This window comes from Sinohyriopsis cumingii, chromosome 19 (genome assembly GCF_028554795.1).
Source record: "Sinohyriopsis cumingii isolate HCF-2022 chromosome 19, ASM2855479v2, whole genome shotgun sequence".
Taxonomy (NCBI): domain Eukaryota; kingdom Metazoa; phylum Mollusca; class Bivalvia; order Unionida; family Unionidae; genus Sinohyriopsis; species Sinohyriopsis cumingii.
In genome coordinates, this window is record NC_142979.1 from 62,548,031 (window position 1) to 62,567,252 (window position 19,222).

At 35.9% G+C, this 19,222-nt stretch overlaps 1 protein-coding gene across 1 annotated transcript; it reads left to right on the plus strand.

The window, feature by feature from the left end:
* Positions 1-722: 722 nt before the first annotated feature.
* On the plus strand, positions 723-18,048 carry LOC149775823 (heat shock 70 kDa protein 12A-like). Its single transcript, XM_089943440.1, has 5 exons — positions 723-1,149; positions 6,495-6,848; positions 7,195-7,416; positions 12,242-12,386; positions 12,742-18,048. The coding sequence occupies exons 2-5, from the start codon at positions 6,552-6,554 to the stop codon at positions 13,800-13,802; spliced, it is 1,725 nt and encodes a 574-aa protein (XP_089799566.1). The 5' UTR covers positions 723-1,149; positions 6,495-6,551; the 3' UTR covers positions 13,803-18,048.
* Positions 18,049-19,222: the final 1,174 nt, after the last annotated feature.

Sequence of the window (19,222 nt, forward strand, 5' to 3'; positions counted from 1 at the left end):
CTTTTTTTCTTTTGCATATACCAAGCTTGCTAATTAATTTAAATTCGAAGGTTTATAACTCACCATTACAATTTTCCACACTCCTTTGTCAATCCTTAGACGGGAATTTATTAAAATTATAATGACAACAGTGGTGAATTAAGAGAACATTGGGTTTAAAATGGTATGTTAGAACAGACCACTTTCCTATATAATACATTATTCGACCGCATCCAACCACATTAGCTAATCGGATCGAACGCTTCGATGACATTGGCGTTTTATGATTGTTTACAAGGAAGTTTACTCAAAAGGGACATATCTTCGTAGGTAAGAGAACAGTGCGAGTCATATTTTGTAGGTAGTAAAATATATCTGTCTACAAATGCAGTGCAATTCCCATGTACTGATATCGGTCACATACTCTGCTATACTGCAAGTCTAACTCATATGCTGCTTGTATAAATCATGTAGGAAGCCATATTTAAAATAAATTCGGTAACTAGAAGTCGTGTTGGGTACATATTGATTAATACCAAACAAAGATCATATTCAGCTATTATTCCAAAGGTTGTTTGGCATTTTGGCAAAGTACCAAATCACCTGATACTTTTTTACCTTTGTGCACACAACACCCACATGCTAGAGCTTTATGTGCAGAGTGGCTTGTTTAAAAACACCAACCACACAAACAAATATCAGCACTCAGCAAGCGTTTTGATATCAGTCATGTGCCTCTCTAACATGCTTTTATCCCGTAAAAATAGTCAATCTCAGTTCTAGTGACAACACACAAGCACGCAACGAATATAACGAAACCCGATGGTACTGAACAACCATCAAACTGAATATAAAGTAGGATGTTATGTTGTTTAATAATTGATACTGGCGCCGGCAAGAGATGAGATGCAACGTTTCTAGCCAAGAAAGTACTACATCAAGGGAACAAAAGGCACGAACAAAGCCAAAATCAAAACAAACTGTCAGCTAAAAGTTATGAGAGTGGACAAGTATTGTACCGTAATGTACGAAGAAAGCTACCAGCAGATATGAATGAAACTATATTAGAAAAAACCCAGAGAAAAATTAGTAAAAAGGAAAAAGACATCTTCAACTCGTTCTGAATGGATGTATTAGCAAAGGATAAAGGGTTCTTGTATTGAACAAAAGGTAAATTTATACATTTTTTATTTTGATTGTGTGTAAGATATGAAACGTATGTAGATTCTAATTAGCAAATAATATATTGTATTGATAGGTCTTACATGCATTACCCCCTCATCTATGTCGGAACACGAGGCTTTTCAGGAAGCCTGCAATACTGGTCCCAGTATTTTGATATCAAACACATCTCTTCAAGGACAATGTTTTTTTCTCGACCAGGCTTTGGGTCTGTTCATTTTTTCAGTATTCCAACAGAGACAGTTAGTGCTATTCCTAAGAAATGTTGATTCATCTCAAAATCTTTGTTCACTTCTCGTACAGAATATAATAAATGATGGCATTTTTATAGAAAAAAAAAACTTTTCTTAGCATTGCAACTTTGTTTGATCGGAGAGTTGTGTAAACTTTACTGGAATAAAAATAAAACGATTAAGGTTATGTGTTTATAATCCATTTGCCTCGTGTGTGGCTGAGAAATCGCAAAAGAGACGTCGGTGAAAATGGTGTTGGCGTGTAGATAGGAGTGGCGAAATAATAGTCGGAAGTACAAAACTATACTATTTGGCGGTAAACTATGCTACTACGCTCAGTTAAACAGTTTTATTGATAGATATGGACATTTAGAAAAGCATACAGTCAATCATATTAAGATCATATGCTCCGATTTGAAGCCCGTTTCCTCAGCTTCAGACCGAATTTAAATTCATAGTGTTGTCTGGGCCTTTAGTGTGTGTGTGTGTGTGTGTATATATACATATATATATATATATATATATATATATATATATATATATATATATATATATATATATATATATATATATATATATATATATATATATATATATATATATATATATATATATATATATATATATATATATATATATATATATATATATATATATATATATATATATATATATATATATATATATATATATTAATAGCGCATACTGAGCTTTATATATATATATAGCCGTTGATAGCGCTCACAAATGTGTGAGATTACTGTCAATTACTGGAAAGTCTTCTTTCATTGCTGTCTGAAAGATTGTTTCGTTGGATTGTATAATTACCTAATTACATAAAACTAAACGATGCCAGTAAATTGTATATAGTTATTGCTAAATCAAATTTAGCTTTTACGGTTCTGTTATTTAAGCGTGCTTGCTCATACTAGGGTGATTTATGATTATAATCTAATTTAAGTGTTTCAGAACAGTCTAACCTAAAATACTGTTCAAACAAACTGCTACGACTTGTACGCTACATGTAAGTATATACTCATGTTAACAGCTCTATTCATAAACAAGTATAAACTCCGACTACTTTCTGAATAACTCCCACATTGTAAGGTTCAAAGGTCGTGAAATAAGGGCCTATGTTAACAACAGATTTCGGAGAAACATGGCTGAATGTGTCCTGATGCATATGAAATGTTTGTGGAATAGAGCTAGAGCGGAAATTAGTTTTGGACTTAAATATAATCTTCATGCGTGAAATTAGTTTCGAACCGGTCTCTTATCTTTGTAATGTATTCATACAAATATGATACACTTAACCTTAATGATTGGGATATATACCTCTCGGATAATTACAATAAACGTCATTTATATACTATTCAACTGTTTATTATATGATACCTGTATTAGTCCTGTTTGGATTGAACATTTCGCTGACACTTGTGTAAGCGTCTGCTACAAGTGGTTTGAGTAAATGCACGGGCATAAACAATTTGCCAATAATCTATTGAAAGAAACTATTCACAAAGGATTGGTTTTGCAAAATAATATAATACTTTAATAGTTCATTCTTGCCTCACTCTCCTACAATCATGTTTCAAAGTATATAGCAATAGCGAGTCTTTTAGTTCGTTAATGTTTTATCCTTTAATCAAAATTAGCGTAGGAGAATACACCAGTATAATGAAAGACTACTACATCACCTCTGATATGGCTTGAAGATATCAACTTAAGATTGTTAAGGACGGCGCCTGATGAAAGCAATTGCCTGCAAAACACTGATCGTGGTTTAACTTAAGGTCGTCCAACAGTTGTCAACGAACGATTGTCAGGTTGTTATTGTTATTGTTGTTGTAGGGTTTAACGCCATTTTTCAGCACACGATACATGGCGGCCATTATTAATGGTGGAGGAAGAACTCGGAAAACCCCCAGAAAGAACCACTGACCCACGAGAAGTTACTAGCAAGCTTTCTCACATTCCCACATTAGCAAGCTTTCTCACATACCCAATCCGAGACTCGAACCCACGCAGACAGAGGTGAGATGGCAGTGATCCGTAACGAAGAGCGCCTTAGACCACTCGGCCACTCGGGGCCCCCGATTGTCAGGTAATAGTTAACTAAAACAACTATCAAGCCGTCGAAAAGCTATGCCAAATGACAGGAAAAATCCTGGTAATGTTTCAGAGAAAGACTTACATAACCGTACGTTTAGAGCTTGCATTGATATCTGGGAATACGTAATTAAATAGCATTGAATCCTGAACAGAAGTTATACACTTATTTTACGTATTACTTTGATTAAAATGCCAAGTCACTGGAGACAACCGCAAATGAAGTGGTCAAAAACGTGTACTTGTGCATGTGTTTATGTGTGTGATTTGGATTTTTAACGTAGCTTTAACAAAGGGTCAGTGATATCGATACGTTGTCTGCAGTGTGACAGTTTATAGTGATGTTTAGCACTGGTGCATCATGCCTCAGACATGTAACATGTCCCACCCAGTCAGTGTCTTGACACCAGCCCGGCCAGTTCTAACACTAACCTGTTAATACTGAGCGCCTAGTGAGGCAGTTGTTAGTGCCATTTTTATATATCTTTGATATGTTTAGGCCGAGGTTCGAACCCGCGACCTCACGCATCTGAGGCGGACGGTCTAACCACTAGGCAACCGGAGAGGTCAGTGTCCATGTAATGAGTTAATATCCAAATCACATGCTTGTAGAATTAACAACTTATGGTTGTAATTACGTATAGATAATCTACCAAAGGATCACTGGATACGGCTAAATAAGTACAGTGTCAGCTCCAGTGCGTATCTACATATGCCACTTTGCTAATCAGCATCATAAACGTCGCGAAAAGTTTTAAAAAGTCAATGTAATATTCTATCCCATCGTATGCACGAAATGACAATCGAAAGCGACAAAATATGAGAAAAATACCATTTGTTACATAGCTACATTACAGCTCAGAAAAAAATGTTATCGATTGAAGTCTTTGAATAATGCTTTTCTCTGCAAGTTAGACTCCTGCCCCTTTTCGTTGAGCATGCATTACCGGACTTAATTTTGCACTGAATTTTGATTGTGTTTGTCGGCGCTTGCAATGTGACGTAAGCGTACTTCCCACGACCATTAATTCAAGTACCAGTAGTCCTCTATGGAAGCAATCGATTTCACAGATTGTATTGTTTCATCTAAAGTCGGGTAGACCACCTAAATTATTGGTGTTTCTTATCAGATATGTATTCTAACTGCGTGAGTGAGTCCTATTTGAGGACAAATATAAAACGAAGGGCGTGAGCCCAATGACACGTTCCAAGAACAAACCGCTGTTCAGTATCTTTCTATGATCTGATGGTGGCACAGTCTTCAAACAGTCAGACGAATGCAACTGAGTTATCATCTTCACTTACATTGGTGTGAGGTCACCTTGCTCAGTTGACCTGGACAGCTGACATTGCAAACAATTTTCTTCCACTATATTTTGCAATAGTTTACGACTGATCCAGAGGCTAGTTATTTCACCCGTAATATATTTCTTATATCTAATAGTGTAATGCAATTACAGTTTGTTTCCTAGATTCAAAATGCTGCAACTGTTTATCATTATATCCTAAACTTGTAAAAAAGCAACTATAAGTGTTCCGCAGGTTAAACGTATTTCGATGACTTGCTGCAGACCTACATGATACATCAGTATGTATATTTCAAGGTAATAGGTTCGATGTCTTTGCTGAATATACGTGCTGCTTCGTAATTTTACAATAATAGTCGCGATCGCAAGATTTCATGGAAGCAAACTTTCCATAAAGTTTAAAAAGAAATATTTCCTCATCTGTATGTTTTTCTTCATATTCATATTTTATGCTTTTAGTTTATCGTTGACTTATGCTTCCTCTGACCAGTAGTAAAACTTGTGTGTTTGCAGGTTGGTTTATATAAATAGCCCTATGTAGTTTTTCCCGACATCATTCTTTGTTCCAGATATATGTGCTATGTGTTGGTTTAATGACGAATTTGTCACGTTTTGGATTGTATAAAATGCACAATAAATAAACACAATCACTGCTTCAAAAAGCAAAATCGAGAGGTTGATTTCCTTAACAAGTTATGTAAATGAATCACCCTATATACCTTTTATAAATTGTGACAATAAGAGTAGCAACCATATATAATGGTACAGATATTAACTGATATGCTGCTGCTGTTGTTCTTCTAGGGTTTAACGCCATTTTTCAGCACAAGATAGGCTATACATGGCGGCCAGTATAACTGGTGGAGGAAGAACCCTGGAAAACCCAGGGAAGAACCACCGACCAACGAGAAGCTACTGGCAGGCTTTCCAACGTACCCACGCTAGCCGAGCCTTGGACTCGAACCCACGCAGACAGGTGAGATGGCAGTGATCCGGAACGGTGAGCGCTTTAGACCACTCGGCCACTCGGGGCTCCAACTGATATGCAAATAATAGTTTATCTTACATTAGTAAGCGTATGTACATTTGATACATTTGTGTATTTAATGTCATAACGTTCAGCTGAAATTGCTTGTCCAAGATTGCCAATATAAGCTGATTATGTCGATACCATTAGAATCTGATCAACATTAGGATGCTGTCAAGCTCAGAGGATCCGGTGAATTATCATTCCCTTCGCATGTTGTTGTTGTTGTGGGGTTTAACGCCATTTTTCAGCACACGATAGGCTATACATGGCGGCCAGTATTAATGGTGGAGGAAGAATCCGGGAAAACCCCGGAAAGAACCACCGACCCTCGAGAAGCTACTGGCAAGTTTTCTCACATACCCACATTGGCTGAATCTTAGACTCGAACCGCCACAGACAGGTGAGATGGCAGTGATCCGTAACGAAGAGCGCTTTAGACCACTCGGCCACTCGGCCCCCCCCCCCCCTTTGCATGTTATTAAAACCGTCAAATCCGTATTCATCATCGTCGTCATCATTATTGCTTTATGTTTTCTGTTGGGTTTTTGTGGTATTTTACTTCTTGCTAAAATTAATAGTATGGCATCTCTATCCGCATATTTGAATGACATTATCATCATGTGTGTTCTTACATTTTACTAATAATTCTTGCAGTTGCCTTTTCCCACTCACGCCAGAGCCTTAAACAGAGAGAGCTGATCAAAAGAAAATATGGAGATGAAAGTAGTAGATCTGGTCGTAGCGCTGGATATTGGTACAACCTATTCAGGCTTTGCCTGCCAGTTCCGCGGAACCTTTGAAGTCAATCCAGCAGATATCTGGACGAGAACGCACAGCCCTGATATTTCCTCACACAAGACAAAAACGTGTATCCTTATTCGTAAAGAGGATGACACTATCCATTCCTTCGGTACTGTTGCTGAGAAGAATTTTCTTCGCATGGATGACATGGGGGAGTCTAATAAATTCATGTTCTTCACGGGCTTCAAGATGCTTTTGTATGAGAAGGTAGGAAGAATATTTGATTATATGCTTAAAGATGAAACAGAAAAAAAATGGTTTCTCATATTCAATGTAAAGAAGACAGTTAACCATGCTCGTATATATACTTTGCTATCGCATAGAGATACGAATAGACACGTATCTATCTATCTATCTATATCTATATCTCTCTATCTGTGTATATATCTATATCTCTCTATCTGTGTGTGTGTATATATATATATATATATATATATATATATATATATATATATATATATATATATATATATACATACATATGCATACATATATACATATATACATATATATATATAAGTCGTTTCCAGTATAATGAAAATGTTTTCTGTAGAATTTCAAGGAGCGGATGGTAGAAGCAGAGCCTTGTGGTGACCACAGGAGTGTGAAGTTTGTCATGTCCAAATTTATCGAAGCGTTAAAGAACGACTGCCTCAAGAAGTTTATGGAGAATAGAAGTATTCGACTGAATATAGACAGAATCAGATGGGTTCTGACTGTACCAAGCATATGGAACGAATCTGCGAAAGCAGTCATGAGAGAGGCCGCAAAAGAGGTAATGTATTACAAGAATCTGCGAAAGCAGTCATGAGAGAGGCCGCAAAAGAGTTAATGTATTACAAGAATCTGCGAAAGCAGTCATGAGAGAAGCCGCAAAAGAGGTAATGTATTACAAGCACAAGTCCCACTTAATTACATTATTAAACTAATCACGTTATGCTCACCAAATTTTCTGAAAATATAGAAATTATTCGCCATTTTGGGTTATTTAGATTCTTACTGAACATTTTAGAAATCACATGTAACGAAAAACTGATTTACAGGAAATGCACCTGACGTGAAAAAAACACTTCGGCATATATAGCATTGTATATAAAATTCTACCTTGCTGATAATTCTGTTAGCACGAGCAAGATATTATTCGACAACAGCAGCCTTTCGTCTTGATTGAAGAAATTTTCCGCGTAGCGAATTGAAATTATTTTAAAGAATGGAAAGAAAACATCTTAAATATTAAACAAATGAAGGAATCAGTAGTGAAATACTAAGTGTCTAAACTGAATGTTAGCAATAAATAAAATGCAACGTAATTACCCTTTAATCAACGATACGACGTTTAGAATGGATCCGTTACAAATCTTTGAAATTAGTAAAGCCATTTGGATAAACATTGGTACTAGTCTTTAATAATATTTATTTCTTTATTCTTTACGATTTCCAGCAATCTAGGTGGCCAGGGCCTTTGAGTTAATTTTGTTTATACGCGTATAAACCGAAAGACATTAATACTTATTTAGAACTCCCCCTCATCTACTGGGGGGTGGCCTACTCTTTTCGACATTCACATATAATTATATGCAGATTATTTGCAATCAATATTGACGCCATGATGGTTTTCATCCACAACGAAGGAAATGAGACCATATCGTGTTTACTGTGTATATACGGATGTTATTCTACTTTGCATCACTCGTGAAATATAAAACCCAAAACTGGGTCGATCAAAGGTGAAGATAATTCGCAGAGAGAGAGAGAGAGAGAGAGAGATTCAGTCGAAGCCACTGACATTTCGAATGTTCTTACAAGTTACATTATGATACGTACATTAGACATTTGAATAGTGTTACCTATAGTAAGTAAGGTCAAGAAGAGTAGAATATTCTTCTGGAGTAATTTAATGAATTCGCCTCACGATTAGACAAACTGTAGATCGAGGTCTATGTCGCATTTTCATATTTTGAATGAAATTGGGACCTGCTAGAAAAAAATAATGATGTTAAGAGTTTCTCTTGTTTTAGTTACAATGTAAATAAATCACTTGTTGTAGATTGTATTAGTTAATGATTAAGCATAACCATCCAATGAAAACAGTAAAGCTCGTCTTAACTGCCGTAAAGAAGGGGAGTGGTTGGGGAATCTAGCTGAAACTTAAAATGTTGTTGAGATCTCAGTTTATCTTCCAATGAACCTACATAAATGGTTGGTCAGTCTTCATACATTTTCAGCCCAAAAAATTTAAGCCAACTAGTTTAATAGCTTTGTCATCAAACATAGTAATTTGGTTTTCTTGCCCACCTCATGCATGTATGTATGTATGCTTTATTACGAATCTGTAGTCATTAACTAAATGATAGACAAGAGCGAAACCGTCACAACAACTAATGTATTTCCCTAGAATACGAAGTGAAAAGTTACAAGGAACTTACAGTATTGTGATCTGAATCCCATTTAGTCTTAGAAGTTCAGTCAGAAGTCTAAAACTATGAAGTGTTCCAAATAAATTCCAGTGGTGTTCAGAATAAATTCCAATCTTGAATGTGCTGATGTGCAAATAGTATTAGATGTGTTGATATGCCATCAGCCTAAATGTATCACAGTGATATAATCTAAGATGTCCTTGAATGCATTAACCATATTACCAAAATAGTTATCAAGTCAAAACGTATCAATGGGCACTTTGAAATTCCAACGGAATATTTAGATAAATAAGTCATCTCAAATTATAACACAATTAAAAGACTTATTCCACTATTATAACATATTATGATATGAATGTATAATTCCTGTGTTGACAACCTTAATATAAAAACCTCGGACACAATAAGAGGACCATGCTAATGGTCTAAATTAAATTTATATATCATTAAGTTGTCAATATTGTGTGCTATCTTTCTTATCCGTTTCGGGTAGAAAAAAATAAGACTAGCTCGTCGATTGTGGGATTTATTAATGGTACGAGGTAAACCTAAAACATTACAAAACGCATACTTAGAATACAAGACAAATACCATACAGAATATAACCGACACAAATACAATACACAGTTTACAACCCACCCACCGGCGTTTATAATTTTATCACCCAAAACCCACCTAATTATCACTTACCAGACTCGAAGGGTATATAATTTCCCAAATTATACTAAATCCATTGTCTTTCACTTGCGTGAAAAACCAGTACTCTTCACAACTTGCACTGCTCAATGTGTTGTCCGTCTCCAGCCTAGAGTAGGAATCCTAAAACTGTTGTTTGTTAGTTTGGCGGGGAAGTGATTTTAGTACTCCTTACGCACGGGAATCATGCACCGCGATCGATCACTCACTCGCTCGCTCACTCATGACAACCACGCACATTGGTACACGATTAAAGTCCTGGGTCACAGTATGATCACGTCTTTTATTAAAATTTTAGTAAAGAACACGACAGATATCAGGTAGACCAGGGGTTCCCAAGGGAAAAGTAAATGCCATGAATTCAGACATAAGTAAACATGCAAAAATGGCATTAGTCAGGTAGGTCAAAATACAGAACCTCAGTTGTGGACAAAGGTCGGACTCAAAACACAAGTTAAATATATTTAACAGTATATGTGTACGTATATATTATTTGGAAGGTAAGTAGGTATGTATGGATATCCTAAAAATGTGTTACTATTTTCATCTTCGAGAAATAACATATTTACATAGCCATTTGTTACTCAGCACACACTTGTCAAATTCAAATCATAAAGTCTAATAATAAAAATATTAACACTTTACACGCAAATATAAAAGCGAACTTTCATTTTAGAGAAATGTCGACTGAAGGAAAAATACTACCATCCAATATATTAAAAAAACTAGAAGGTTCAAGTTAGGCCAGTCATCATACATGGATGTTGAAGAAGTTGTACAGTAATCAATACATATTCTCTTAGCCAGGTCAAACTTAAGATTAATCAGCTAATTGAATACTCTAGATGAAATCGTTGCAACCAGCCACCCACCCCCAACGTCTACATATATTATATATTATTTATCGCCCTGAAATTGGCAGCAGCCTGCTTAATTATGAAAGTTTACTGAAGAACAACAGAGAAAAGGTGAAGTTCAGTTGAAACAAAGCCAAGACACTGAGTACCATTTATGACAAATGATAGTGTGTATGTTCCTTAAAATCAAGTATAATATTTATACCCTAGCAAAACCTGAGTAAACGCTACAGATAGCAGTTTCAAAGTAACGCAGATCGGTAAGTTAACTTACCATAACCCGAAGACAAAATTAGATAAGTATACACACATACACACACACACACACACACACACATAAGCAAACATAAACTTCACTTCACAACTTATTTCCCAAGAACAGAAAGTGAAAATGACAAACATGCTAACAGTATTGTGAACTAAATTACAAATAATCCTAAATGTTCACAATTCTAAAGGTAGAGAACGTTCCGAATGAATTTCAATAATCTTGAATGTCCTGATGCACCACAGTAATATAATCCAGAATGTCTTTGAATGTGTTCTCTTTATTCCCAGAATAGTTTTTAAGTATAAAACAAAAATGTAAATGAATATTTTGTAGTTCCAATGAATTGTTTAAATAAAAAATTTCTCCAAACGTCTTATATCTGAAAAGAACTATCAACTCTGATTATATTCCACTTGACCTTTGTCTCAATAGTATATTTTGGAAAATCAAATCATCTTAATAAACAGTATGCACAAATATAAACATTTTTGCTTCCAGAACCTTCTAAGCTCGTAAACAATGTCATGAACTCAAAAGTGTGTTTGTGTGTGTGTGTGTGTGTGTGTGTGTGTGTGTGTGAGAGAGAGAGAGAGAGAGAGAGAGAGAGAGAGAGAGAGAGAGAGAAATTGTCATAAACCACTTGATCTTTACTGGAAAGCTGGCATATTCTTGCTATGTGGGTTGTATGTTTAGTCAGTTTTTCTACTGGTCTTATTGTGAAGCTAAACAAGATATGCAATCTGTTTAATTGTATTATCTTGGATCTTTCGTCGATACCGTTTCGTTGTGAAGACAAGCATTAACATACGCACCGTTTGAAAGATTAACGTTAGAACCATCATAGCATATACAAATCTCAAAATGTCGTTTTTATGTGACGCTGTCGGGCCGGCACACAGACATATATATATATATATATATATATATATATATATATATATATATATATATATATATATATATATATATATATATATATAACTTTAACACAACGTACGGTATTCGGAATTATGCAGCATGCAAAACAATTTATATTTTGTATAAATTGAACATTCTTGAATAATAGTTTTGGAATATATAAAAATATTTTTTCCGCTGAAGACTGTACCGTCGTTTATAATTTAGAATTGCGACCACTCGGGTGCATATGCTGCGATTTCATCCAGCCAAGTTATTTATATGATTTCATTGAAATATCCTTTGCTTTGTTTTTCCTTCCAGGGTCTTTTTATGACTATGCACCGTTTATTAAACTTTACTACTGTTTTGTGCAAGACAGAGCTTTATTGGCTTTTATTGTTTTTTTTTTTTATTTCACACGTGGACGCATATATCTTGGACGAAATTTATTAATTAAAGGCGGGGATTCCAGGAAATCAATTACTCCTCGCCCTAGAACCAGAGGCTGCAGCCATTCATTGTTTGTACTTGCCAAAAGAGGAGCGATCTGGAATGGGCAATTTAGGCCACGTGGGAGATAAATTTGCGATCATCGACATGGGAGGTAAAACTACTTATGATCGTGATTGCATTTTTATAAATTTAATTTTATTTTACACGTATTGTAAAACGAGTTAGTTTAACTTTTAACAATTTTAACAAGCGATCACAACTGTTTTAATATTATACAGAAACTGCAAAAGGTTTTGTTAATATTTCACATTTTCTTTCTTAATTACATGTTTGTATCAGGTATTGTATGTTGAAAGTAAATTCGTATGCTGAATATTGAAACTTGCAGAAACGTGGCCACTGCCGAGGCAGTCAATATTTTAATTGTAAATGGTTTTCTAAGGAATAATTAAAGAAATATTTTGAAATTACATAATATATATTTTTCCCTGCAACATACTTTATAGGAGGTACGGTGGACATCACAGCAATAGAGGTACTCGAAGATGGCCAATTACGGGAAATAGCGAGATCTAATGGTGGAGCTTGGGGAGCGCAGAATGTCAATCATGCGTTTCAGCAACATCTAAGAGATACTTTTAAGACTGCTATGGCGGGTTCTATTTTGGAAGAGTGCTCACGCGCCGAATTGCTAGACGTGGAGAATGATTTTGAACAGCAAAAGATTAACATTGGTTTACATGCAACAAGAGAGGAGGAATGGATCAAGCTGAAGCTACCAAACAATCTTTGGATGAAAGTGTTTCCAAACATAAAAATAGAAAAGGCTAAATACTCTAATTTTTTTCAAATAAGCGAAAAGGGACTTTCATTTAATTCAGAGTTAATTAGAAATTTTCTTTTCCAGGAAACGTTGTCCGAAATCATAAAGCACATTCTAAAAGAAATTAAAAGCAATTGTCTAGTAGGCGTAAAGAAGTTCGTCCTAGTAGGAGGGTTTTCGGAATCGCCAATCACTAGAGGTGAATTTCACAAGGCATTTCCGCATATAGACATAATCATCCCAACAAATCCCTTTTACTCTGTAATGAAGGGAGCGGTTCTTTTCGGACAAAGACCAAACGTATTTAAAACCAGAATCTCCCGTTATACATACGGTGTCTCAACTAGCAGGAAATATGATCCAGCGGTACATGCACCAGAGAAAAAGAAGGTTCTTCCCAGTGGAGAGGAGATATGCAGAGATGTCTTCAGCATACACGTTAAAAAAGGTGAAGCTGTGTCGCTTGTATGTTCCCAAAAATCTCGAATCTACATTCCACTGGACGAGAACGCAACGTTAGTACATTTCAAATTTTATCAGTCAGAGGAAACAGATCCAAAATATGTGACAGATGCATGCTGCAAGCGTCTAGGCGAACTTGTGGTGGATATGCCCGATACAACCGGTGGAAGGATGAGAAAGGTGGAGGTGACTGTAAAATACGGTTGGACAGAACTTATTTTGTCTGGAGTGGATAAAACAACAGGAAAAGACTGTAGTGTTAAGTTCCGTATAACTGAATGATATTAATACATCCATGTAGAAATGTGCGAATCCATGGACACTCTTGCTGTTGTTGTTGAGCTTGATTGCAGTCAAACTACTGTGAGATATCTGATCCATTATAACAGTTACCTGTTATAGACGAAAGCTTTCGATTACTAGGCCGCAGATGCATATAGTGTATCTAGAATCAATGTTTTACTTTTAATACTAATACGTGTTCCATGACAGGCTCGATCCTCAGAGTCATGAATATTTAAACATGTTTTGAAGAATCATTTCAAGGTATAATATGTAATCACAATCTTCAACACCCAAGCCAACCTTCAGATTAATAAAATGCCAACAATCTCTTATTGTCTCATTCAACCTTTGCACTTTGGACTTTTGGTGAAGCTGCTTAGACCGGATTTTATTTGCTTTAACCTTGTTAAAGATTGACCCACTTTCTGGGGGGAAAAAAACTGGCAATTGACCAAAAGGACCCCATAGATTATGAAACAAATTATGGTGAGACGATCTCATATTGGAAATCAGTTTATTCGACTGAAGATAGATCAAAGATGAAACAAATTATACTTTATGAAATATATAGATACAGTCTAAATACCATTCGGAATAAACTCTGTTGTTATTATACGATTTCTGGTTTTTAGAATAGTCTATTTCAGTCAAAACTGTGTCGTCTGCGTCCAATATGTACAATATCTGGTCTTAATATTTCTACAACAAATTTAACAGATAAATAAGATAAACTCTTGTATGCATGTGTTCAAAGAGATGAAAATCCAAACTTTACGGAAATAATGAAATTTTAAAACACAGTGAACAACATCACATTAGTTGCTTGAAAACATCGGCAAGAAAATAGCGACCGTGTTACTAACGAATTTCCCCTTTGATTCGAAATAGTTGACAATCAGGTTGGAACTTATAAATCAACGAATGAAATGACAAAGGTTTGTGCATTTTTATATCATTGAAGCTTTATTTTTTAACTCGTGGGGGAGGAGTTTGAAAACTGTGAGAATATTGGAGCATCATCCCAGAAAAACGGCCCAAGTAAACTGAAATGTTTCCTTCAAGATACGTGAAAGAGTTTCTCAAATTGAAACAAGAAGCGAACGGATATCTCGTCTGGTGTCAGGCTGATTAAAAAATGGCCATTGTATGCAATTCCATCGATCTTGAAGGCATCTACTTGGAACACTTATGTCTGAACGATATTGTCCAAAGCCGTATACTTGGTGGATCTAAATCTATACTTTCAGTTAATGGACGATTCAGGAACACAAACGTTTAGGAACACTAACGAACTAACATTCCCATGATACTATTCTGAGTTTTGCCAGTCACGAAGAGAAAACAGACGGCTACTAGTACCGAGCTAAGAAATGACAACTTCATACCAAATGTAAAAGTGAAAGGACTACTAGTAAGCAATCATACTAGTCAAATAGTGAGCTCTGACTTCTTGAAAGAAGTCATAAAGTCGGATCAAGACATACACGTTCTCCTCAAGACATACAAATTACGAATATATTTCACGTTTCTCAGATTACAATGTCGTGAGTAAACCCTTTGAAAACGTTTCCGCATTATCTACGAAACAAGTGTGACTACAAGTTTACAACAATGCATTACGTAAGTACCATCCTCAGATAGAAACAGGAAAATATTCCAAGAAAGAAATATTATTTTGAGTAAAGAAGTCCATCCATAAAGATGACTTTGTATAATGTAAACAATGCTTGCCTTGCGTTGATATCCATTTCATGTTAACCAAAGTTCAATTTCTTCTACTACACAAAAGATGCCATCGAAAAGGAAATGTTATGACTAGTCAGACACAATTCCATTATCTTTGCAAGGAATAAATTATGTAAAGGAAATGGATTATATGTGACTTCCTTTTAGTAAGCCGACACATGCTCGAGGCGTTCTGGAGGACCTTCAAATAAAAGTGATTTGTGGTCGACCAAACGTTTGACTAAGGTTTTGAGAGGACTGGTATGGTTCAGCAGTCTGCACGTTGAAAGGATAGCGAAGATACGAAGCGGCCCAATGTTGACGATCTGACATTTCGTTAATCACGTTGAGAGCGGAGGATGCGGTCGTAACTCTAAAGTTGTAGAAATTCTGAGAATCAAGGAACACCGGACATTTTATACAGAAACAAAATACTTAATTGTGTTACTAAAAGAGACAGCAGCAATGAAATACAACGCTCGATAAAGTTCATGTCTTGATGATCTTGAGAATTTCCATGCCATATTTTGTTTCAAAAACCTATCAGGTAACGCGTATCAATTCGTGTTGGGAAGAGTTATCGTTATTAGTTTGTCACTTTCAAAACCTGTAAAGCTGTGATTGTATTGGTGCCCATCAGATCTCCACGTAGGACTGTGAATATTTGATTTTAATCACATAGTGTTGTTGGAATTTATCCAAGAACCAATTAGTGAAAAAGAACATTTCCACTCTATCAAATCAGAACACAATTGTGTGGAATTTCATTTTGCCGTAGCCTTTGAGAACTCGGCAAAGGGGATAATGTTTGCAGAAATTAAGACTGCTCTTTAAATCACCAATCTTACAGAAGTAAGCATGGATTTTAAATAAAACTGGAACACTGACATTGATACAAATAATGATAATGAAGAACTAGAGCAACATTATTCAAATACACAACAATAAGGTAGTGGCAGACACGAACGAAAATCAGAAGAAACAGAAATGGTATTTGACTAGAAGAACTACAATACTTAATATCCTGTTTCCTAACCAATTTGCCAATAGAATCACACTCATGGTATAAAGATTTAACAGACCACTGAAGACCTCGACAGATTGGCTTAAAAGCATTGCATATCCATTTAAAGAAAATGTAAGGTATGTGATCATTACTTACCAGTACCTGTAAGAAATAACAAAAATGAACACCAGGAAAAGCCATTGCCTTCTGACAGACAGTTCGTACTCTAATTTCTTGAATCAAGTGGTCTGTGGTAAAGACGAACTTCCTCCTCGAAAACTTAACGACGTTCGAGTTTATGTCATCAACACGGAACCACTTGATCGCGGTTTTCTTTTCCAATGTTAGTATGGTAAAAGAAATAATTTGGTTCCTATGTATTGCCTCCTATCAAGAACATATCACAAACTTGGTGAGAAGAAACGCTGTTTCAACTCAGTGTAATGATGTGATATCATAAGGATCCCATATCAACTCAATGTAATGATGTGATAGCATAAGGATCCCATATCAACTCAATGTAATGATGTGATAGCATAAAGGATCCCACATCAACTCAATGTAATGATGTGATAGCATAAGGATCCCACATCAACTCAATGTAATGATGTGATAGCATAAGGATCCCATATCAACACAATGTAATGACGTGATAACATAAAGGATCCCACATCAACTCAATGTAATGACGTGATAGCATAAGGATCCCACATCAACTCAATGTAATGATGTGATAGCATAAGGATCCCATATCAACTCAATGTAATGATGTGATAGCGTAAGGATCTCACTTCAACTCAATGTAATGATGTGATAGCATAAGGATCCCACATCAACTCAATGTAATGATGTGATAGCATAAGGATCCCATATCAACTCATTGTAATGATGTGATAGCATAAGGATCCCATATCAACTCAATGTAATGATGTGATAGCATAAGGATCCCATTTCAACTCAATGTAATGATGTGATAGCATAAGGATCCCACATCAACTCAATGTAATGATGTGATAGCATACGGATCCCACATCAACTCAATGTAATGATGTGATAGCATAAGGATCTCACTTCAACTCAGTGTAATGATGTGATAGCATAAGGATCCCATTTCAACTCAATGTAATGATGTGATAGCATAAGGATTCCATTTAATTGTATGTAGACAATATTGTATGTAGTTTATTCATCGACGAATCCTTGGATTCCCTTTAGAATTCTTGCCAACTCGTTTTTGGAAGAGAATGAAACGTGGTTTGGTGATCATTATTAATATGTGTTTTCTTTAGCTCAGAAACGTACAGTCCATCGATATCGAGGTCAAACTGTCATGGACCCATGTCTTACTTACAGTCGTAGTAGATCTCCAAATACATTTCTGTTTATTTTTTTTTTGCATTTGTATTGTGAATGAAAAATATACATGAAGCTGAGGGGCTGACTTGATCCTTACCCTTCCGTCCTTGATTTATTTAGTTTGTGAAAAATATCTTATTAAAATAAATCATTTTATTTTGTTGTTATTTTTAAGAAAAAGAAATTGAATGCTATTTCGTTCTTTCTTTCTATTTATTATTGGCTTTCTATGGGCGATGGTTTCCTTCATGATCACGTATAGAATCTTATGAATGATTTCATTCACATCATTTATGTTTACCCATATAGCATGTAAAGCTGTGTTTTATCACCAGTCTACCGATAACAATATTAATAAACAATAGCTTCCCCAGCCCATACATATATAACAAAAAGATCTGTATTTCCCTATTTTCTTATTTTTTTATTTACTTTACCCCATATCTAATGCTTCTCAGTACGCGTGGTTCATTGACAAAGCGTGCACATTCGTCCTACTACAGGAATGCTAATCTTTAGGAAACACTGTCCTTACCTCTCACTCCTTTTGGCAACGGCAACTGACGATAATCCAAGGAGTATCATACAAACTAGCTTTAATCTCCAAAGAAAATGTAGAAAATATAAGTCGGCTATAAGCAAGACATCGGTATTTTCGTTTGGTAAATAATACCACAAATTTTATCATGAACCATTCTGAGCTCTTATAGCCATCTTTTCCTCCTTTGCCTTTCCCGGGCATGGATATTTAGGAAATGTGCTCCGCTCTCATTCGACTAGTAATTACATATTACACCCAATGTTAATGGTCAAATGGTCGCACACGAAATTCAAGTCCAACAAGCACAAGTATCGTCGATTCTGTGCAGAGCCAGGAGAGGAAACAAATATCAGACAGAACGAAAATGTAGGACAACTGAGCGAGGCTGTAAAGGTTTAGAAAAAGGGAGATACGTCCTGTGCACGGAGAAAGAATTTTACTTTAGTGTCAGACATCAAAATTGGGAGATGTTCTCCTTTCGGATGGCAAAGCCCGGGTAAGAGAAATGACGCAGGAGACTGAAAGGATCAATAGAGAGTGGGAGAAAGAGAAACAAATCAAGCTTCAGAAGTACCTGATAAATGGGAGAAGGTACATCAAAGAGAGCGCGAAATGGAGGAGGAAGAATGGAGGCAGGAAAAGCAGCAGCAGTTAGAATGCAACATTTACTGTGCATTGTCTAAACACACAACACACGCATAGACACCCTATCCTCCGCCCTCTCCAACACCCATTCACCCTAATGTGGACTCTGGTGGAACACACACACACACACACACACACACACAC